General features: G+C 40.7%; 1 protein-coding gene across 1 annotated transcript; it reads left to right on the top strand.

Annotated features, from left to right (window-relative positions):
• The first annotated feature begins 4,090 nt into the window (after positions 1 to 4,090).
• Positions 4,091 to 5,660, top strand: LOC138876305 (uncharacterized). Its single transcript, XM_070155218.1, has 2 exons — positions 4,091 to 4,431; positions 5,561 to 5,660. Exons 1-2 carry the CDS (start codon positions 4,091 to 4,093, stop codon positions 5,658 to 5,660), a joined length of 441 nt encoding a protein of 146 aa, XP_070011319.1.
• Positions 5,661 to 24,117: the final 18,457 nt, after the last annotated feature.

The raw sequence follows: 24,117 nt of genomic DNA, 5'->3' as shown, positions 1-24,117 counted from the left end.
TGGTCCAAATGGGTTTGTTACAACCCGTACCCCCAAATAGGCAAAACCCAGAGTCACCCTCTTACCAACCTGGTGCCCGATGTGCCTATCATTCTGGAGTGGAAGGACATGACACTGAGAGCTGTTGGACTTTGAAAAGGGTTGTTGAAAACCTCATAGAACAAAAGCGAATAGTGTTAAAGGACGAAGACATTCCTAATGTGACCAACAATCCGTTACCGGCTCACAACAATGGACCGATTATTGGGATGATCTGCGAAGATAAAGAGTTTGATCCTGTCTTGAAAGCCATCATTGCAATCGCCGACATTTAGAAAGAGCCCAAGACGTATGCAAAGCAAGAAAAAGTGGACAAGAAGAGTAAAAACCCCCCTCAAAACACAGAAAAAGTAGTGAAAACAAAAATTGTGCCAGTACCCTCGAAAGATACTGTCCTTTATGTCCCCCGAGGTTCGAAGAAAGGACAAGTGACATTGAGCCCTCCAAGAAGGTTTGAGCTGAACAAAGGATCTAAGATGTATGTGCCCAAAGGTACCTATGCGGAACGGGGGCCAATAATTTCACCAAGGCTGAATGAGCCCGTGATTATTGGACGCGCGCCGCAGAGGCCCATGACGGATCCTACTACCGTCCCATGGAATTATAACAAGGCGGTAGTAACCTACAAAGGAAAAGAAATCCTGGGAGAAGTGAATGAAACTAACCCAACTGAGAAATACCTCAACCTGGAGGAGTTGAATGATTCTACAAAGAAGCGTTTCCCACGCAAGAAACCGGTTAGCGCCGAGGAAGCGGAAGAGTTTTTCAGGAAAATGAAAACTATGGACTACGAGATAATTGATCAACTCCGAAACTCTCCCACTCAGGTCTCGTTGTGGTCTCAATTGATGAATTCTACTGAGCATCAAAAAGTGTTGATCAAGACCCTCAACGAAGCTTACGTCCCAATTGAAACTACCGTGGAACAGCTAGAGAGGATGGCAGAAAGATTTTTCATGATCAATCAAATTTCCTTCAGCAAAAATGATCTGCCCCCGGAAGGGGCCGCTCACAACAAGGCCCTCCACCTAACAGTTAAATGTGAAGGGTACTATGTGAAGAGGGTCATGCTGGATGGCGGGTCCGGAGTGGATATCTGTCCCCTTTCGACTCTGCAAAGAATGGAGATCGAAACAGGGAGAATCAGGCCCAACAGCGTATGTGTTCGTGCCTTTGACGGCATCAAAAGGGACACCCTAGGCGAGATCGATTTGATTTTGACTATTGGACCTGTGGATTTTGAGGTGACCTTTCAGGTCCTAGATATGGATACTTCTTACAATTTCCTTCTAGGAAGGCCCTGGATTCATGCGACGGAAGCCATACCTTCTACTCTCCACCAGATGGTAAAATTTGTACATGAAAATCAAGAGATTATAGTCCATGGAGAGGATGAGCATTCAATTTATCGAGACCCGTCGGTTCTATGCCTCGAAGCTAAGGAGGGTAGTGAACACATAGTCTATCAAGTTTTCGGGGTTGTGGTCGCAGACCAATGCGAAAAAGGAAGCCCCTACCCTCAACCATTTCTCTCAAAAGCGTCAGTTATGGTTGCCAAGGAAATGATCAGGCATGGTTATAAACTGGGAAAGGGACTCAGGGCATCATTGCAAGGTATCACTGAACCTATCACATTACCTGCCGCCGAAAAGTTCTTCGGTGTTGGTTTTTATGCTGAAAAAGCTGACGTAATGTGGGCAAACCAACGGAAGAGCAATGGTTGGGTATTATCTCAGCCAATTCCCCATCTTTACAGAACATTCGTCAAACCCAAGTACAATGAAGAAAGAGAGGACGAGACCTTCACAACCGAGGAAATTGAAGAAATCTGTGAGGTTATGGGGCAAATGCTGTACGAAACCCATATGGTTCAGCCAGGAGAAGGCTCGAGCACCGCTGAGGTGCTTTACATGGGGCCCAATGCCAAATTGCAAAACTGGAAGGCTACTCCGTTTCCGATCAAGCGGGAATCCTGGTAGACCAGTCTTGCCACCTTTTCTGCATCACGAGTTATTTTGGGGTGTAACTTGAATGATTTCCTTTTAGTTTCCTGTCCTTAAATTCTGATGTAAACCCTATTATCTTCAAAATTCAATGAAATGAAATAAATATTTCATCTTTTATCTTATTTATTCTCTCTGATTTTTTTTATTTTTCTGTTTTATTTCTTTCAGTTCTAATAATGCGGCTTTAAATAACATGACATGCTTGCGGACTTCATGCCCGGATTCAAACATGCGGTCTAACTGCGAAATAATGAACCAAGAAATGGAATACGACGAAGAAGAGGCTTTTAAGGAAATAAATCGAGAATTGGAACACTTTGAGAACAAACCTAAGCCGAATCTGAATGACACCGAACCAGTTAATTTGGGAACTCCTGAAGAAATCTGAGAGAACAAAATAAGCATTCACACGGACGAGAGAACGCAAAACGTGATAGTTCAACTCCTTGTTGAATTTAAAGATGTGTTTGCTTGGTCATACGATGACATGCCAGGATTAAGCGTTGATCTAGTGGTGCATAAATTGCCAATTCACCCTGATTGTCCTCCATTTCAACAAAAGCAAAGAAAGTTCAAAACTGATGTCAGTGACAAGATTAAAGAAGAAATCACCAAACAGCTGAAAACGGGAGTAATTCGGGTAATCCAGTACACCACGTGGTTAGCGAATGTAGTTCCAGTGCCGAAAAAAGATGGGAAAACTCGGGTCTGTGTGGATTATCGAGATTTGAATAGAGCGAGTCCCAAAGACAATTTCCCATTGCCCAACATCCACATCCTTGTTGATAATTGCGCCAAACATGAGATCCAGTCTTTCGTAGATTGTTACGCTGGATATCATCAGGTGTTGATGGATGAAGAAGACTGCATTCACTACACCATGGGGCACTTACTGTTATCGGGTTATGCCATTCGGTCTGAAGAATGCTGGGGCAACTTACATGAGAGCCATGACTGCCATTTTTCATGACATGATGCATCAAGAAATAGAGGTGTATGTGGATGACGTGATAATCAAGTCCAGGACTCGAGACAATCATATCCAAGACTTGAGGAAATTCTTCGAGAGACTGAGAAAGTACGACTTGAAGCTGAACCCGGCCAAATGCGCCTTCGGAGTCCCATCAGGCAAGCTTTTGGGTTTCATAGTAAGCAGGAGAGGTATAGAGTTAGATCCAACAAAGATAAAATCTATCAGAGATCTACCTCCCCCAAGAACGAAGAAAGACGTGATGAGTCTGTTGGGCAGGTTAAACTATATCAGTCGATTCATTGCCCAGCTAACTAGCACGTGTGAGCCCATATTTAAGCTATTAAGGAAGAATGCAGTGATCAAATGGACGGATGAATGTCAAGAAGCCTTTGACAAGATCAAAGAATATCTTTTAAATCCCCCAGTTTTGGTCCTGCCAGAGCCAGAGAGACCCCTGTTCTTGTATCTGACAGTCTTGGAAAATTCTTTCGGTTGCGTCCTCGGGCAACATGACATAACCGGAAAGAAGGAGCAGGCGATCTACTACTTGAGCAAGAAATTTACCGGCTACGAGGCCAAGTACACTCTGCTGGAAAGAACGTGTTGTGCTTTAACGTGGGTTGCCCAAAAATTGAGACATTATCTTCAAACTCACACTACTTACCTCATAAGCAGGCTGGATCCTTTGAAGTATATATTTCAGAAACCAATGCCTACTGGAAGACTGGCCAAGTGGCAAATCTTGCTTACTGAATTTGACATAGTCTATGTCACCCGTACGGCAATGAAAGCCCAGGCATTAGCAGATCATTTGGCTGAAAATCCGGTTGATGAGGAATACCAGCCATTGAGTACTTATTTTCCAGATGAAGAAATAAATACCATAGAAGTGGTCTCGGAAAATGCTCACGTTTGGAAGATGTTCTTTGATGGGGCCGTAAATGCCAAAGGTGTAGGAATACGGACAATCTTGATCTCACCTGCTGGTCAACATTATCCGGCTACAGCTAGGCTTCGTTTCTTTTGCACGAACAATACAGCTGAATATGAAGCCTGCATCATGGGCATGAATATGGCGATTGATCAAGATGTTGGGAATTTGTTGATTATGGGGGATTCTGATTTGATTATCCGGCAAGCCCAGGGAGAATGGGAAACTCGAGATGTCAAGCTTATTCCTTACCGACAGCACGTAGAGGATCTCAGCAAGCGGTTTAGATCAGTAAAGTTCAGGTATATCCCGCGATGTCACAATGAATTAGCCGATGCACTTGCCACTTTAGCTTCAATGTTACCTTATCTAGGCAACACCCACATCGATCCCTTGGAAATCCAAATCAGGGAAAGACATGGTTATTACAACGCCATCGAGGCAGGACCAAGTATCCAGCCATGGTACCAGGATGTTAAGAGGTTCTTGAAAACACAAGAATACCCTGAACATGCTACTGGAGATCAGAAGAGAACTATTAGGCGGCAGACAAGTGGATTCTTTTTGAGCGGTGAGATATTGTATAAAAGAACCCCTGATCTCAACTTATTAAGATGTGTTGACGCCGAAGAAGCAGGCAGGATCATGCATGAAGTACATGCAGGGGTGTGTGGACCTCATATGAACGGGTACGTTTTGGCTAAGAAAATCTTGCGGGCCGGATATTATTGGATGACCATGGAAAAGGATTGTTTCAGCTTCGTTCGAAAGTGTCATCAATGTCAGGTGCATGGAGATCTGATTCACGCACCTCCCACAGAACTGCATCCCATGTCTGCACCTTGGCAATTTGTTGCCTGGGGTATGGATGTCATTGGTCCGATTGAGCCCAAAGCTTCAAATGGACACAGATTCATATTGGTCGCTATCGACTACTTCACAAAATGGGTCGAGGCTGTCACTCTCAAATCAGTCACTAAGAAAGCCGTGGTGGATTTCATACATTCAAATCTTATCTGTCGTTTCGGTATTCCTGCAACTATAATCACAGATAATGCAGCAAACCTGAATAGTCATTTGATGGAGGATGTGTGTGAACAATTCAAAATAACGCATAGGAATTCCACTCCTTATCGGCCCAAAGCCAACGACGCTGTTGAAGCAGCGAACAAAAACATCAAAAAATATTTTGAGGAAGACAACCCAGAGTTCCAGACAATGGCATGAGCAGTTACCTTTCGCCCTGCTTGGATATCGCACTATAGTACGCACCTCAGTAGGGGAAACCCCATACTTGTTGGTTTACGGGACCGAGGCTGTAATACCGGCAGAGGTAGAAATCCCTTCTCTCCGGATCATTGTTGAAGCTGAAATTGAAGACAGTGAGTGGGTCAAAACCCGTTTGGAACAGTTAACGCTGATCGATGAAAAGCGAATGGCTGCGGTTTGTCACGGGCAATTGTACCAACAAAGAATGGCTAGTTCTTACAACAAGAAAGTGCGACCCAAGAATTTTGAAGTAGGTCAACTGGTGTTAAGGCGCATTCTTCCACATCACCAGGAAGCGAAAGGAAAATTTGCTCCTAATTGGAAAGGTCCATACATCATCAGGAAGATATTGCCCAGGGGAGCATTATATCTAGGTGATATTGAAGGAAAAGATCCCGACACAGCCGTGAATGCAGATGCAGTAAAAAGATACTATGTTTGAACTTGCTCTGACGATGTCTTTGCACATTTGAGAGGACGAAGGCTTTCATTCCCGCTACCCAAACACTCAAATCCTTTGCTAACCCTTTGAGCCATTTACCTTTCTTTCATTACCCTCTTTGGAACCCAGAAGTGAAGTTCTAAAAAATAAAAAACCAAAATTTCCTGAACTACGTTTGACTTGATTCCGAAAGGATACGTAGGCAGCCTCTCTATGGGGTTCAGTCACACCAAAACAAAAATCCAGTTTTCCCCAAAATTTAAACTGGGGCAGACATTATAATAATTCGGCGATAATCCCGCCTGGACGGTTCCAAAGTTGTTAATTCGATCCAAGTTCTTTTGACCCCAAACCTGTTGCAAGTCCTTCTGATCAATCGGCAAAAGTTTCTTCAAAATCAAAGGACACAATTGCTCAGATCCGACACAGTCAGGATGAGAGAATCAAAATGAGAGAGTCTTATTGGTGAAAACCTATGGGCACCATAAGGCGATGGCGAGCAGAGAAATCAAAATGAGAGAGTCTTGTTAGTGAAATCTCATGACGAGCACTATAAGGCGACGGTAAGAAGAGAAATGAGAGAGGTCGGCTAGCGAAAACTCGCAAAGAGCGCTGTCGGCCGAAAGAGGATTTCACCACAGAAGGTTCTGGCAAGGTTCCCTGGTTTGGAAACATAGATCCGTTTGGTTCGTGAGAAAATGTAGGTTCGTGAGAGTTGGGCATCCAGTCCAAAAAGCAGGTTATGTCAATTTAAAGCTAGCATGTGCCAAGATAAGTCTTTCTTTTCCCAAAAAAAAAAACGAAGACGCTTTTTTTTTAAATTCATTTTTTTCTCGTTCTTTGTTTACTTTTCTTTGGATTCCTTTTCGGTTTAACCCTAAGCCCCAAAACATGCTAGAAAGAAAAGGTGGCAGGACCGGTTTCACAGGGCTCTGTTTGGCAAGAGGTGGGGAACATACCCAGCCTTAATGATGCGTCAGTCCAATCCCGACTGATCATGGCGTTTGATTACCTCAAAATCCCCAAGCAGAGTGAGACGGAAGAAACAGAGCCGTACATGCACAAATCATCGTGAAATCCTGAAATATTGAGTCTTATCAGTTTTAAAGGAGGTTGCCTTGGAAGCCAATCAATGGCGAATTTTCTCAACAGAAATGAAGCTTGGGACCAAGAAAAACAATGAAGGCCACAAAACCGACCACAATTTCAAACTGACAATTTTTCTTTGTTTAGGAAAATTGAGACAGGTGCGATCCAAAGCAACCGTGCAAGAAGCAGGTGTAGCCCAAAAAAGAAATGAAGTGCACGAGCGTTGAAACAGCTTTGCAGCAAGAAAACGACCAAAGGGAAGTTTACCCAGAATTCTTTCATGCATTTTGATAAATAAAAGGGGCATAACCCGTGGACTTCCCTGGCATAACCCAGGGACTTATTTCCCTTTTTCGGTATAACCCGATAATTTTCCCGGCATAACCCGAGGACTTTCTCCCTTTTTCGGCATAACCCGATGACTTCCCCGGCATAATCTGAGGACTCTTTCCCTTTCCCGGCATAACCCGTGGACCTCCCTGGCATAACCCAGGACCTCTTTTCCTTTCCCGGCATAACCCGATGACTTCCCCGGCATAACCCGAGGACTTTCTCCCTTTTCCGGCATAACCCGTGGACCTCCCTGGCATAACCCAGGGACCTCTTTCCCTTTTTCGGTATAACCCGATAATTTCCCCGGCATAACCCGAGGACTCTTTCCCTTTCCCGGCATAACCCGTGGACCTCCCTGGCATAACCCAGGACCTCTTTTCCTTTCCCGGCATAACCCGATGACTTCCTCGGCATAACCCGAGGACTTTCTCCCTTTTCCGGCATAACCCGTGGACCTCCCTGGCATAACCCAGGGACCTCTTTTCCTTTTTCGGTATAACCCGATAATTTCCCCGGCATAACTCGAGGACTTTCTCCCTTTTCCGGCATAACCCGATGACTTCCCCGGCATAACCCGAGGACTCTGTCCCTTTCCCGGCATAACCCGTGGACCTCCCTGGCATAACCCAGGGACCTCTCTCCCTTTTCCGGCATAACCCGATAATTTTTCCGGCATAACCCGAGGACTCTGTCCCTTTCCCGGCATAACCCGTGGACCTCCCTGGCATAACCTAGGGACCTCTTTGAATTTTCCGGCATAACCCGTGGACCTCCCTGGCATAACCCAGGGACCTCTTTTCCGGCATAACCCGATGAATCTTCCCGGCATAACCCGTGGACCCTTTCCAGCATAACCTGGCAATTCTCCCAATTTAGGGCTCCGATCCTTAAGTTGAACAGGTTTCTATTTAGTCAGCATTAGGGCTCTAATCCCTGAACTGAGCGTTTTTTTTTCTGTTAGCCGACATTAGGGTTCCAATCCCTGAGTTGAGCAACCTTCCTTTAGCCAGCATTAGGGATCCAATCCCTGAGTTGTGCACTTTTACCTTTTGCGACATTAGGGCTCCAATCCTTGAGTTGCGCTTTGTAGACTAGGGTTTTTTTTTTCCAATCCCCTCATCAGTGCTGTAAATTTTCATGACAATTAACTCATGAAATTTTCCTAGTGAAACTGGGGAAGAAATTTCGTTCGTTTGTTTTGTTGTCTCAGCAGGTCTGACCCTGAGGTGGATGGATCGAGACGACCTACGGGGTGAGTCTCAATCCAGAATAAAGAAAAGAACAAAAGAACAAAAGAAAAAAAAGAAGATGTTCCCACATATTGGAACAAACAAAGGGCAGGTCGCTCAAAAATTGGATCAAATTCCCGAGCTCCGCCAATCCCGTTTCATTCAATACTGCAGAAATAAACAAACGCCTACAACTTGCGAGCATCAAGATTCGGATCGAAGTCTACAAGCAGAATTAGCTGAGACCCAAGATCAAGTTGCAAAAGAATTATAGATAGGAATCTTGTAACTAGCGGTTGACAAGCATAAGTAGTTAGTTCAGTTTCAATTTCCTTTGGTTGTAATAAGGAGGTCAGTAAAGCAGTAGTGGCAACAGCAACAGCAGTAACAGCAAGCATTGCAATCCCATGGTAGTCTCAGCTACCAAAATTTCCCGAACTACATTGACCTGATTCCTGTTTAGCCAGGATATGTAGGAAACCTTTGAAGCAAAGGTTCGGTCAAATATTTTTCAAAAAAAAAAAAATGCTTCACACGGAGTACTCGGATGGGCAAAAATCGCTCACTTTATCTTTGCACGAAAACCCTTCGTGTCTCCGGGCAAAGAGGGGCAGCTGTAAGCACGTGATTTTTGCCCTATATGAGAATTACTCCCAAAAATAAAAAAATAAAATGATTTTTCTTTGGTGTGCAATTTTGTGATATTTTGAATAATTATTTGTATTTGTCTGTGCGTGTTTATTTGCTAAATTAATAAAAATACAAAAATATGTCGCATTTTGCATATAGGATTTAATTCTACAATTGTTAATAATTAGATGTGTTTTACAAAAATTAAAAAATTACAAAAATAGGCATCATTTGCATTTTTAGCATTTAATGTCCAAATATACAATTTTATGCTTAATTATTATTTAATTGTGCGTTAATTGATATTGGGAGTTAATTTGCGCTTTTATGACTTAATTTAGTTCTTAATAATAGTTTAAGTATTTTTATAATTTAGTCTTAGAAAAATAAAAAAAGAAAAGAGAGCGAAAATATAAAGAAAGTAGGAATTGGGCCTCTTCTTCGATTTCAAGCCACAGGCCCAAAAAATGGCCCAACCTTCCCTATGACCCAGTCCATTTCGAACTGGGTCAACCCAGTCCATAACCCAACACCCCTATTATCTTACAAGCAACACAAAACAAAAAACAAAAGTAAGAAAACCCTAAAAATGCCTAAAACATCCGCCCCCCCCCCATTATTTTCCTTCTTCTTCCTCAAGCTCCCCTCCCTAGCATCAATGGCTGCCCCTCCATCCTCAACACCCAAACCACCACCTTACAACTAACAGTCCACCATCGTCATCCTCCTGCTCCAACGACCACCGACTTCATTTTCTTGTAAAGATGCTAACTTTGTGTTGAGATCTTCCAAGAACCCATCGTCTTCTTCATCCTCGTCGTCGTGCATAACGCAGCGTTGTAGCTGCTGCTTCACCTTCTTCTTCGTCTTCATCACCTCCCCACCTCCAAGCTCTTCATCAACACACACATACATAGCCGCGTCAACACACTCACACGAGCACACTCTCCCCCGCCATGTTGCTGCTGCTCGTAACCATGGCTGCCTAGTCGTGGAAGTTGTTTCCGTCCCCTCCATCATGCTGCTGCTGCTCGTAACCATGGCTGCCTAGTCGTGGTAGTTGTTTCCGTCCCCTCCATCGTGCTGCTGCTACCGTTGCTAGTTCGCCGGAGCTGGGTCGTCGTTGCTGCTGCCGGCGCTGCTGCTTCACGTTCCATGCTTCGGCTCTTGCTTCGTCTTCTTCGTTATGTCAAAGTTTCGTTGGTTTCATTTAGAGTTCGTTCGATGTTCGTCGTTGGTCATTTACGGTTAGTTGTTCTATGTTTTATTTTTGTCCATATTTTTGTTTGATATTTTCCGAATCCAAACTCGTTAAATGATTCAATTCTTGTCTTGTTCGTTGTTCATCGTTGAAATAATTTTCTAGTGTGTTATGTGTTTGATTGAATTAATTTTCAGATTTCAAATGGAAAGTTAATTAGTGGTTCTTCATGTTTATTTCATGTTTGTTTTATTGTTTAAGTAAGAATTTGTTAGTTTGATGTTTGTTAGATTCAAATTGAAATTTAATTAATTGTTTCTTCAATTTGTTTCATATGTTTATGTATTGTTAGGAATTGTTAATATTGTTAAGTTCAAGCTTAAGTTCATAATTGTTTATTCGTCGATCTTGTTATTTGTCTAAAAAGAATTTAGTTGTGTTAAAGGAAATATATTGATTTAATCGTTTTAATCCGTCATGTTTGTTGTGTTAAAATAGATTCATTCATGTTCATACTTTGTTTGGATGATCTTGAATCCGAATTTTGTATAGTTTGATTTCTTGTTTATCATTTATGATTATTTCTTGAATTTGTCTCATAATCTTGTTTAAGTTTAAGATAGGAATTGTTTGTTGTAATGTTGTTAGAGTAGTTGATTTTAAGTTCAATATTATTGAATTTAGAAATCTAAATATACTTGTTTGTTGTTGTTGTTGAATCCGAAAATAGGATTGTTTGTTGCTAAAATATTGTTCAATCAAATTTTAGTTGTTCTTTGTTGTTCAATTTGTGTTCATGTGATTTGTTGTTGAAATGTTGAAGAAATCATGTTCATGTGATTTGTTGTTGAAATGTTGAAGAAATCATGTTCATGAAATTTGTTGTTTGAACATTGTTAGAAATTAATCATATTGTCTATATTTTGGTTAAGTTTGATTAATTGATGTGTTATAGCTGATGGGTAGTTTGGTAATTCATAGTACTTTCGGGGGTAAAATAGTAATTTGTAATAGGGTCGGAGGGGTAGTTTAGGAATTGTACATTTTGTAATTGTTTATATGAAGCATGGGGGACAAAATGAAATGGGGTGGGTTTTGATATAGTTGTTTAATATAAAGGGGGAATAAGACAAAATTTAGTGGGGGGAATCTTGTATTTATTTATGTTAAGCATGGGGGACAAAATATAATGGGGTGGTGTGATATATTTATTTAATGTAATGGGGATGAGTGGGAAGATAATGGGTTTGGTAGAGAAAATGGGTTGATTTTAATTGATTAAAAGATTTATGGGTTGGGGGATATATAGAGAGGTCTTGAATCAGATTTAAGGAGGAGAAAAATTTAAGAGAGAAAAATCCGAAAAAAAAATACTAAGACTTTAGAAAAACAAAAAGAAAAACATTCTGGAAATTCAAAAGAAGAAGAATATACACCTGATATATAGTCCAAATATTCTGAGATACGGATTGAGAAATTAAGGGTTAAACACTAACTAGTCTTTCAAAAATCTGAAAAGTTTCCCTTTGCTTCTGTCCGTTGGTTGTTGTTGTTTCCGGATTTTGTCTTGATTTTAAAATCTGTCACTAAGTTTCTCGTCGCTGGTTGTTACTAGTTGCTGGGATTGCTGTTGTTGTATGCTACTGAATTTCTGCTGATCTCTCACTTTTCTTTTGCTTCCAATATCAGGTACACAACTGACACGCTGATTATTGTAAACTGAAACAGGAAGCATGAATACAAAAAATGAAGAATTGAAGTTCTAAATTTATTTTGAATTATATTCTTAATTTTATTGTATATATAAATTATTTAGCTTACAAAAAATCGGAATCATGTAGCTATTTAATGTATATATAGTGGAACATCCAACGATAGCTTAACGGATGAACTATCTATATATTGCTTAAAAATAAATAAATGGTGTAGTAACTCCGTCTAAGTTAAAAATCAAACGAATAGACCATTTCGGAACTTGTAAGAAAATTGTTTAGTTAAATAATATTGGTTAATTCCAGCATGTAATTGTTTTAGGATTAAAATTAGATTGCCAAGTAAATAAATAAATGGTGTAGTAACTCCGTCTAAGTTAAAAATCAAACGAATAGACCATTTCGGAACTTGTAAGAAAATTGTTTAGTTAAATAATATTGGTTAATTCCAGCATGTAATTGTTTTAGGATTAAAATTAGATTGCCAAGTTTTTTTTTTAATTTTTGACAAACTTAGAACATGCCTAGTATAATATAATTAGGTAGTAATACGTGAAGCCCAGGTTTAGTTTAATGCCATATACGTTGGGCCTGTGCCCGTATTGGCAACGGACTGCCTTGCTTGTATCATTTTTCAGAATTTACGAATCATATTCGAAACTCAACTATAGCAACTCAAACATGTAAATAAATTAAGACTTTTTCTCTTTCAGTTTTTGTAGAGACAATTTTAATAGAAAATGTAGGCTCTTTAGGATTATCCTGATAAAAATAAATGAGATGAGCCTTGCCAAATAAAACGCACAAATTGCGGGGCCCTCGATAAATGTTTAGTTAAAATTACTTAGACTTCGGGATGAGCCGTTTAGCAAAATTCCAGGTGCATTGATTGTGACGTGGTTCGAGATGCATTTTCACGACGTTGCAATTCTATAAAAATAAATGATAATAATAAAAGCGGTTTAAACTTAATAAAAGCACGTAAGTCATAACATGTATTTAAATCAGATATTTAGCCATTATAACAATTTAAGCGACCGTGCTAGAACCACGGGATTCGAGGGTGCCTAACACCTTCCCTCGGGTCAACAGAATTCCTTACTTAGAATTTCTGGTTCGCAGACTTCATTTGGAAAGTCGAATATTTTCCTCGATTTGGGATTCAAGATAAACCGGTGACTTGGGACACCAAAAGCCAAATCTTTCCCAGGTGGCGACTCTGAATTAAATAAATAATCCCATTTCGAATATTGTCACTTAAATTGGAAAAACTCCCTCACGCATTCAACCCTTCGGGGCGGGCGCGCAAAAAGGAGGTGTGGCAATACTCATATCCCAGACCAAAGGTGGTTCCATGTTTCTTTTAATTTGATAGGCTTAGCGATTCCTTGGAGGTTCTTGCCAAGTCCCTTGCCAGGTTCAATATGCTTTCAATTTTGTTGTCCCACCATTTGTCCTTGTCAATGGCGTTGACTCGCTCAATGTGGTGATAGGTCTCCCCGCCTATCTTTCTTCTGCCTCCAATTCCTGGGATGGTTTGGCGACTGTATATGGGATTGCTACCGTCGTTGTGACTGATCACCTCTTGGTGGTTCACTCAAACTTCACTGCCTGATGTAGTGTTGACACTACGGCCCCAGCGGCATGAATCCATGGTTGTCCCAACAACAAATTGTAAGACGCTGGCACGTCTATTACTTGGAAATCAACATCGAACCAAGTAGGCCCCATTTGCAAACACAGGCTAATTTCCCAATGGTGGACCTTTGGGAACCGTCGAAAGCTTTGACGTTGATGGCCCAATCCTTGATCTCGTGCAGCCCCTTTCTCAATGTCCTAAGTGTTACCAATGGACAAATGTTAAGGCTGGACCCTCTATCAATCAGGATTCTGGTGATAAAATAATCTTCGCATTGCACGGTGATGTGCAACACCTTGTTGTGACTCAACCCTTCTGGTGGCAGCTCATCTTCATGAAAAGTGATCTTGTGACTTTCAAATACCTTCCCTTCCATGTTTTCCAATTCTCCTCCGGTGATGTGCTTGGTACATAGGCCTCACTCAACACCCTTAACAAGGCATTCTTGTGTGCATCAGAATTTTGTAACAGAGCCATGATAGAAATTTGGGCCGGTGTTTTGTTCAGCTGATCAATGATCGAGTATTCCTTGGCTTGTATCTTTCTCCAAAGATCATCGGGTCCGGTTTCAGTGATGGTTGGTTGACCAGAGGCCTGGTTGCTTGACTCAGCCAAATATTCCGGGGTATAAACCCTAACGGTTCTCGTCATACCCTGTACCGCAACGACTTCCTCGAACTTGACCTTCCCTTTTATTATTGCCTCGGCTGTGTAGTCCCAAGGTATGGAATTTGTATGGAATGGTGTTACGACAGACGTTGCCACCGGAATTAGCGTGGCTATCTTTACTCCGAACGGAGCATGCACCTTAGGCGGTAAAACTGCAATTTCGAAAGGTGTAGATGCATTTGCTGGTTACATAAATTCGACCTCAATCGGTGTTGGTGTCTTTGCAGAGGATGGTGCTTCAAACTAAAGTAGCATGGACATATTTACCTCGGCGTTCCCAGAAAGCTGAATCTGGACTACAATCGTATTAAGGGTGACTATTGGCTTCTTTGGATCGTCGCCTTCTGTGACTAAACCGATAGATCCCTTGGGGTCCCAATCATCCTCTATTTAAATCATGTGAACACCTCCACCCTTGTGGTCTGACAGAGGGTTATTGCGGACAATCGGAGCAGGCTCATTGCCACAATAATCTTGTTATCAATTAGGGCCTGGATCTTGTCTTTCAGGGAGCGACATTCGTCGATGGTATGTCCTTTTATGCCAGAATGGTATGCACATGATTTGTTTGGGTTGACCCATTGAAGATGGTTATCAGGGGTTATGGCAGGGATAGGAGTGACATAACCAGCAGCTTTGAGCCTTTCGTACAGCTGGTCAATGGGTTCAACAATGGTGATATACTATTTGGGAGGTCTTCGGTCAAAATTTGGTCGAAGTCTAGGAAAGTTTTGACATGTGGCAGGCGATTGATAGTGGGATGGTTGAGCATTATAGGCTTGGTTGACATGTGCAGGTTGGGAATATCTTGGTGAGGTAGGTTGATATATGGGAGGTAGAGGTGATTGATAAGTGGGTGGTGGAGTTTGGTAAGATGGTGAGGGTGCTTGGTAGTTCGGAGTAAGCTGATATATGAGTGGAGGCATTGGATAGGTTTGGTATTTGATAGGGGATTTGGTTCTCTGTGCTACCATTATGACACCTACATCATTTTCGTGGACGTACCACTAGACTGTAAAGCCTTATTGGTGGCTTGTAAGGCTTCAAAGTTTGTAACCATACCACATTTGATGCCTTCTTCGATCCTTTCTCTCAGCTTAATAATGTTAGAAAATTTATGGTTCTCAATCAACATTAGCCTTTCATAATACTGCGGGTCCTGAGCCCGGACGAAAAACTTGTTCATTTGTTCCTCTTCTAAAGCAAGCCTGACCTTAGCAGCTTCTGATCTTCAACGAGTAGCATACTCACAAAATGTTTCCGTCGGCTTCTTCTTTAGGTTCTGGATGTAGAACATGTTTGGTGTATTTTTTGCGTTAAACATGAACCTATCCATAAAGTCGGATGCCATATTCACCCAATTCGACCATTTATTCGGGTCTTGGCTAATGTACCAAGATAGAGCATCTCTTTTCAGACTCCTCATGAAAAGTTTCATGTGGATCCTCTCGTCCTTTCCTACCCCGACCAGCTTGTCTCAATATGTTTTGAAATGAACTCTTGGATCCCCTATACCATCAAATATCTCGAACTTAGGAGGTTTGTACCCGTCGGGCAGTTCGACATCAGGTTGTATGCAAAGATCTTCGTAGTTCAACCCTTCAATCCCCTTACTTCCTTCGACACCCTGAATTCGGCTAGTCAATTTCTTGAGTTCTTCAGCTTGATTCCTGATGAGCAAGTTTTTATTATCAAACTCGGGTGCGCTTGAGATGAGTTGGGTGGAGTGTGGCATGGTTTCCACTTAGATGGGGGTGTTATGATGGGTGTGAAAGTGGTCATTTGTAGAGTTTTGGAGTTTAGGGATGGGCAGTGGAGTATTGTTGGAAGTATGGCAGGTGTTGCAGTAGCGGTGAGGGGCGGGATGGTTTAGTGGCTTTGGGATATTTTGTGGAGGTGTGGGTTCTTGAGCATTTGGGAAGTTGACATCTGGAGTAGTGAGGGAAAATGACAAGTTCGCCAGATTTCGAACTTGATCAAGTTCCTCCTAGAACTTCAATAGTTTCTGCTCGAGTTGGGACACACTTTCTTTGGAAACCTGAGTACCATGAGTGACCTCTACCCGTTCAGTTGAGTTTTCCTTTCTGGTGTTGTTCGAATCTTCCATCTTCCCTTTGTTCTTGTTTCTGATAGGACTAAGAGGAGGAGTGGGTGGAGGGCCCCTGGATCTCGTTGAATAGGATGATGATGCCAGAGTGCACGAACTAACCTTTAGGGAGGGGAATAATAAAAACAAAAACAAAGAATAAAACAAAAGGTAACCAAGTTAGTGAGGATCATAAAAAGTATTGCGGTATTTAAACACATAGTGTGGGAATTTAAATCGTATCCCAATTTGGGGGACTCTTTGTGCCTGAGGTAGGCCTAGCGACAAATTGATTTGGAGAACTTAGGATACTAAATGCCTCATTTTATTGATAAAAAGTAGACGAATCCCAAATTGACACTAAATAAATAGGAAATAAAAAATCACTAATGGCTATTGGCCTTATTACATTTTGTAAAGCGAAAAAGGAAAAACTCCTATCTACTTGGTCCCAGAAGGACCTTCCCCAAACTCGGCATTTTTGGCTCCATCGAACAGCTTCACCAACCCGTGAAGTCCCAGCAACAGGTAAGCTCTGGCTAGGTGTCCGCCCTCGTTTCCTTCAGCATTCTGGAAATCCTCGATTATTTTGAGAAATTTCCTTTCCATCTCTACTAAACCCTGCTCCAAGTATCCCAGTCGCTTGTTGGCACTGACAGCCATGTCTTTCCACTCTTCAATCAGCCTTTGGTGGGCTTCTTGTATCTCACGGTGCTCGTTTTCACATTCCCGAATCCTCTTGCGTAGTTGATTGTATTTGACCTGTGCCTCGACCCTCTCGTCTATGATCTTGTGGCCTCTAGCAAGTCCTGGCTGACTCAGACCGTCGTGATTAGATTCTAACTAGCCTGAATAGTCGGGAGCGCAACCAGCGTGGTATCTGTCAAGTTACATAATATCTCTTCCCATGATGATCTTGCAATGCCACATATGCTGAGCTTGGCATTTATAAGGACTATCATCAGCTTGGAAGTCGGCCCGAAAGTGACTCATCTTATCGACCCTTGGTATAACCTGCTTCCTACCAGCTTGTCTCATAACTCGAAGAGGGACATAAGGGTAGGTTCTTCTTAGACCGGTTAATATCAGAAACGACGCGTCCCTGGATCGAGCGATAAACTCCTCGGTAGGGACCTATTCGAACATCCATTGTATTTGATTCTCAGTTAGGTTTTCAAATAGCTCTAACCATCCCTTAGCGTCTTCTGGTTGGGGGGAACATGTTGGGCATGTAATTCATTCGCCTTGGATGATGGAAAGTTATATGATCATCCTAGTCCCTTCGCTGAATCTCTTCCCGGTATTCACCCCTTTGGAGGTGTTCTATGAGCCAGAGCTGGAATAGCAAATTGCAGCCCTCGAAGTGTCTGGCTCCTTGTTGACACTTATCCAAGGCTTAGTATATCTCTGTAATGATCATGGTTACTATGTTGAATGGTTGCCCACTAATTCCCTCCATCAGAGTTTTAGTTACCATAGCCAGCCTGGTATGGATCTTTGTTTTCTTCATTGGGAACACTATCAACCCCAGGAAACAAAACATAAATACAAAGACCCTTCGGTGAATATTCCCTAATGAGTTGATGGCAAATTCATCGGGATAGGTACGGTAGGACTTGCTGTGACCGTACCTCTCATGCAAGTAGTCGAAGGGGACATAATATTCCTTCAAACATGTCAGTTCTGGATTCTTCTTCAGACCCATCATTTTGAGAAAACCTCTACCCTTGCCATTTTTTGGCATTAACAAACCCGGAGTTTCCCATGGTATACTGGCTAATCCTCCTATTTCCTCCAGCAGGAGTGTCATCTCAAGGTCTCCGAAGCGGAATACAGACCTATCACAATCCCAGAATAGAGTAGCAGCTTCTATGATCTTGTTGTTAGGTTGGATTTCCAGGAGAGAAGGTAGATTTCCTAGGTATTTTCGGACAAGAGTCTGATCACTGGAACGAAGATCCTCCCACCAGCTTAGCAATTTTGGGTGGATGTTGGTGACCATGCCGAATCTGGGGACTTCGTGCCTCATATTTCTGCAAGACAAAAGGGTTAGGCCCTTACTCCCACCAGACTCGACTATTAAATATCAATAATTGGCATAAAACATTTAGTTCTCCAAATAAATTCACAAAATGTGGTAGTGTCCATTTGGGTTTTAGGGAAACCCAGTGGACTTTGGACAAGGCTATCTTAAAGAGTCATTATGCGGACAACATAACTGACTCAGCTAGGTTTGACCATGATGCATGCACAATTAAACAGAGTAAAGTTTCTATAGGTTTTTCGACTGGTACCCTTGAGCAGACAACTCAAGAGGGAAAGGTGCAGAACCATCGACTACACCGTCGATCGGCTAGTTTTACCGCAAATATGCCTTTGCCGTATTTAGGGGCGATAACATCGAAAGAGAGCAACCACTCATTATAAGCGTTGTTATGGTATTTTGTTTGGCACGAGTGGAATATGATGTTGAAAACATGTTTATGCAATAACTAAAGCAGGTTGTCATGTATTTGCACGTTGACAAAGCAGTAAATACAACAGTTCTTCATAATTTAAAGCAGTAATAAAGAAAAGCAGTAAAGGAAAGCAGTAAAAGAAATAAAGGAAAGAAACAAAAGACAAGTCAGTTTTGTAGTTGAAAAGGGGAATTAAATGCTTAAAGGTATTAAACAAATAAAGGCATATAAAGAAAATGTCAAGCCACAATAATAGTCTGAAATAGTAAAAGCTTAAAAGATCCCCAGCAGTGTCGCCATGCTGTCGTGCCCCCTTTTTCTTGCGAAATCGGGTTTATGACATTTGGGAGGGCAACTCATTCCCTTTTGGGAATTTGGGTTTGAATTGAAGAGTCGCCACCTAATGATTAAGGTGCATTAGGACACCAAGAGGGTTTTGATTTGAGTAACCAGAGAGTGGGTAAGGGCTTGAAATTATCCCAAGAGGAAGGTGTTAGGCACTCCTCAAGATCCACTAATATGGTTCCCAGCTAGACTATTATTGTGACTTTAGGTGCAAATAACATGTAAGCAAATGTAACTTCAAATAAGAGGGTATTTTCACATAATGGTTGACAAATAAACAAAGTTGGAAAGAACTAAAAGAAAGTTGATTTTCCTTAAAGATATAGTTTGCAATCTTTAGAAGAAACAAAGAAACAAAGGAAAATGGGGTCCTAGGTTTATTAATAATATGGATCACCCCACACAATGCCCGGTAATCACTCCTCAATGAAGGGCTACACGTGACATTATCGCGTGGTCATCATATCCATATCTACCCTTCCCACCCCGTTAAGGTATTAAAGCGCGGGATGGTCTCGTTTCACTTATTGCATGCTATTACTCGTCCCAATCCTATCAGTCCCGGAGGCATTTGGGTCTACTAATCCTAAAGGGGAGGGGTATTAGGCTTATTTGTAGTTTCAAAGGCAAAATTCTAAGGCAACACACAAAACATGTATAGAAAATTGGAGGAAAGCACATAACAAGCAAATAGGGCTCAGATACACCTCCTTTAAATAAAGAAGCACGTAATTAGTATGACTTACACATGTTGTTTAGGGCCTGATTAAATACTAACATAAGAGGACTTAAAGGTTGAGGCAGACTGATTTATTACATAATTCAGATAAAAAGCCCGAATCAGGCCTGCTTGCTGGTTGTAATTAATAGAACAGATTCAGTTTATAACTTTACCCTAAGGCTTGACTAAGTATTGGACAAGGATCCTATGGGCATGGCATCTACTGAATTCAGAAAGCAATGAAATAACAAGGTCTAAAAAAATAAACTAAATACGGTAGTCAAAAAGAAAAGGCAAGTTTTAACGAAGGTTATAAGTTCTGCAACTAATGGTACTTATTATTACTGGTTTTAGCTCTATACGTGAATGAAACGATTACGATTCGATTAGAAAATCCTATAGACATGCTTTCTACGCGTAGTTGATTTTAAGCCTTTTGTTGACATGGTAAAAAAATGCAGAAGCCTTATAGACATGATATCTAAATGCATAAGACTGGTTTTAACCTATAAATATGGTATCTAACTGGCAAAAAAACCTATGAGCATGATATCTAGCCACAACATTTGTTTAAAACCTGTGAGCATAATATCTATACGAATGTAGTAATCCTATGATCATGATTTCTATGTGAAAATGGACATTCAGAATCCCCTATAGGCATGTTTTCTATGTTCATTTGAATGTGCAGAATTCAAAAACACCTATAGACATGGTATCTATGTGAGAATGTAGAATTTAGAATGACTTGTAGGCATAGTATCTACCCTTTGCATACATAGTTACCCGCCCTATTCACTAGCCATCCCAAAGAGTTTATTACAAATTATTACAGCCCGGAGTAAAGTAAAAAAAATGCATCAAAAAATATAAAACTACAACTAAAGGAGAGCCTGATTGAGACTTCATGTCTGAAATATGAGGTAAACCAACTCCAAGAGATCATGATCCAAAGCCTTTCTCCTTATTGAATGTGTCAAAGTTACCTAAGAGCCTCAATGGGACTCCGGTCAATGCTCACACCCAAATGTACTATCAGATTAGGACAAATGCAGTGTGGAAGGTCCAGCCCTTAAGTGTCCAAGTTCAGAGGGAGCTCAAAGGGTCCCAAGGCAAGACTCACAAGAGGGGGGCAGAACTTAAAGACTAAGAGAGGGTGCAAGTGCAGAAACAAAATTCTGAAAGGGGAAAGGGAGAGGGAAACAACTACAAATAAGTACACATAGGGGAATAAGGAATAGGGAGATTGTAAAGAGCCTATTGCTTAGGCAAGGGCAGGCTTCAAGCATGCTCAGCAATGGAGGATAATAGCATACTCTCAAACCTGCCAGAACACACTATTTAGAGGCTAGGATCCCAAGGGATCGAGTTTGATTCATGGACAATAACTTGCAATATTTCCATGCCTCGAACCATAGCTTAAGCACATAGGGGAGCAGGGGTTTGGGATTCATAATAGAGCATGCAGAAAGAAATCAATATGTTAGAGCAAGTGTTGAACTATACAGAAGCAAAAAGCAGACATGGATACAAAAAGTAATAAATAAACACATTGTTGTGAAGCTGAAATCTTAAATCAGGACATACCGGTTTCAAAGAAGTAAATTGAGAAAAGTAGGCAAGAGGTCTTGTAAACAGGCCACAGTTCAAGCAACAAGAGAGAATACTTTGAGTGTAAGTATAAGTTCAAAAAGACTAGGAGTGATGGATTGATGTGTTTGTGTCAATGAAAGAGTCGATATTTATAGTGTGAAAACATGCAGAAATAATGGTAAGAAAACAATTAAGGAACTGGTTATCAATTAAAAATCAATCAATACAAGAGTTCCTTTGATTAAGGAATTCAAATTCAAACGGTAAAACTATTTAAGGAAAAGAATCAAATAAACATCTTGTGCAAAGTAGGCAATTAGGGGTAAATACATAGGGGTTTTAATTAGGGAAGGATTTTGAAATACATAGCTAAAACAAATAAGGTAAGGATCAATCAGTATACAGTAAATCAAGGTGTCAGAGGTTTGAAATTACTGGCTCATGAATGGGCTAAGGAAATTTTTTGACTCAAATCAAGTAACAGGGAAATCAGCAAACAAGGAAAGATCAATCAAACTTATACAAGGGAAGTCTGAAATCAACCAAAATTGAAAGCCATTTTTAGAGGGAAGTTCAACATATATAAAGAGCACACAAGTATGCTAGGTTGAATTTAGAGAAAAGAAAATGTCATGTCATTGCAAAATCAGTAGGTAGTCACATAGGTTAGAAGAGATAGTATTAAATAGCATACAACGGGTCCAGTATAAGGACCTTATAAGAGTTTTAGTAGAAAAATTATAATCGCTTAAAGAAACAGAGATTTCAAGACTCAGTTAACAAATTCAGAAAACTCGAAATAGGTACAAAAGAGTTAGGTTTTCTGAAATCAAACAAGTTCAAAGATGAAGAGCAAGAAAATCACATCGCCTAGGGTCTCAAAACTCGGATGAACCCCCAAATTTAGGGTTCTTGCCATTAACCGAGTGTAGAGACGAAAGGGCAAGTGATTAACGGAGAAGATACTAATTAAAATAGGTTCAGAGGTATCAGAAAGGAACTGAGACCTTTAACATGCTCTTTTATTTGTAGGAACTCATGATAGGCATAGTAAAAGAACAACATGCGAAACCAATAGAAGAACAAGTAGAAGAAACAAATAAGAACATGGTGAAAAAAAAACTTAACAAGAATACAGTAGGAGAAAACAAGGTAGACGAAACACACAAAGAACATAGCAGACACAACATAGTGGAAGAAACACACCAAGAAAAAGAAAATCAGAGAAACATACAAGAGAAAAAAGAAAATCAGAGAAACATAACTCAAAAACCCTAGATCAGAAGAAATAAAGGTTTTGAAAGCATAGTTTTAAAAGAAATGTCAAGAAATCGTTTTAAAAGTTTAGGAAAAACATGGATCTAGAACAGATCTAAGGAAATCAGAAGAATATCAAAAGCTACGGGTTCAGAGGAACCCAAACGGTGAGAAAGACTAGGATCGTCATTTATCTAAACAGGAGGAGTCGAGGCCAGGCTCGAACAGACATGGCTTGCCAGAGATAAACATGGAACTCGAATCAATCAACGTCTGGATCCAGCTTCTTCATGGTCAAGTCATGAGTCTTTATTAACCAAGCATGTAGGAACCATATCAGGCTGGTAGGTGGTTAGACAACCATGGATTCAGGCCAGGAGGTGGCCGGAGAAGGCGAGTGGAGCTCATCGGAGCGGAGGGGAAGGGGGAAGGTTCTAGAGAGAACTAGAGATAGAGAGAGAGAGAGAGAAGAGAGTCGGTTGAGTGAGAAGTGAGAGGGGTTTGGGTGGGGGTCGTTTGGGTTTAATTTAGTAAGAGTGAATCTGGGCGTTGATCAATTTTGATCAACGAACAAGATTTAATCCGGTTTGGGTCAGGTAGATTTAGGGATTGGGCTTGGGTCTTTGGGCTGGTTTAATTTGGGTTGGGGTATGGTGTAATTTAGGCTAGATTATAAAGCCAAATCTAGTTATAAGTTAAATAGCCTCCTTTTTCCCATTTAATTTATAAAAATAGTAAATGAATTTCTGAAAACAAATTGAAAGTGCTTAAATGGTTTATAATATAAATTAACAATTTAAAAATATAAGACCCTATTTTATAAACACGGGACGAATTTAAACCTAAAAATGGCTAATATTGCAATTATGCAATTTTATCCTTAAAATACCAAATAAATTTGTAAAAAAAAATATATAAAATATAATAGCCATATTGTAGTGTAAACATGAGACTCAAATAAATGAATCACTAAAATGATAATTTTAGGGATAATTATTGGGTTTTTCTTGATAAAATAGGGTAGTAAATTGATTTAAAAATCCTTCAAAAATTAGGGAAAAATAATTGGACCTTGGGACAGACCTATATATGGATATACATGCTATTTTGAAAGGTATTTGTACATAAAAATACAGGAAAAAATTGGGTATCAACCGAAGGGGTTCTTGCAATTTTGGAGAGTCGCCACCTAACGATTTAAGGTATGCTAGGACACCTATGAGGTTCATTTATAACTATATTTTGGTAACCTGAGATAGGGTAAGGGCTTGAAATTATCCTAAGGGGAAGGTGGTAGGTACCCCTAAGGATCCACTAGTGTGGTTCCCGGCCAGACAATTTTTGTGAATTTGTGCAATTAGTAAATAGACAAGTAGGGCTCAAATAATAGGGGATTTAAGTTCAAGTACACAAGTGTTTGAAAACAATTAGCGAAAGGCGAAATTTTGAAAAACGAATTACAATATAAAGCATGCATATGAATGTAAAGGGGGT

The sequence above is a fragment of the Nicotiana sylvestris genome, chromosome 8, assembly GCF_000393655.2.
Source record: "Nicotiana sylvestris chromosome 8, ASM39365v2, whole genome shotgun sequence".
Lineage (NCBI taxonomy): Eukaryota > Viridiplantae > Streptophyta > Magnoliopsida > Solanales > Solanaceae > Nicotiana > Nicotiana sylvestris.
Note: the sequence above shows the minus strand (reverse complement) of the source record. Positions and strands in the feature narration are given on the sequence as shown.

What these genes read in the sequence shown, in the direction of transcription:
- LOC138876305 (XM_070155218.1), top strand. Translation starts at nt 4,091, where the DNA reads ATGGCGATTGATCAAGATGTTGGGAATTTGTTGATTATGGGGGATTCT. An exon ending in TGGTACCAGGATGTTAAGAG is followed by an intron (nt 4,432 to 5,560) that starts GTTCTTGAAAAC and finishes ATACATCATCAG; the next exon opens with GAAGATATTGCCCAGGGGAG.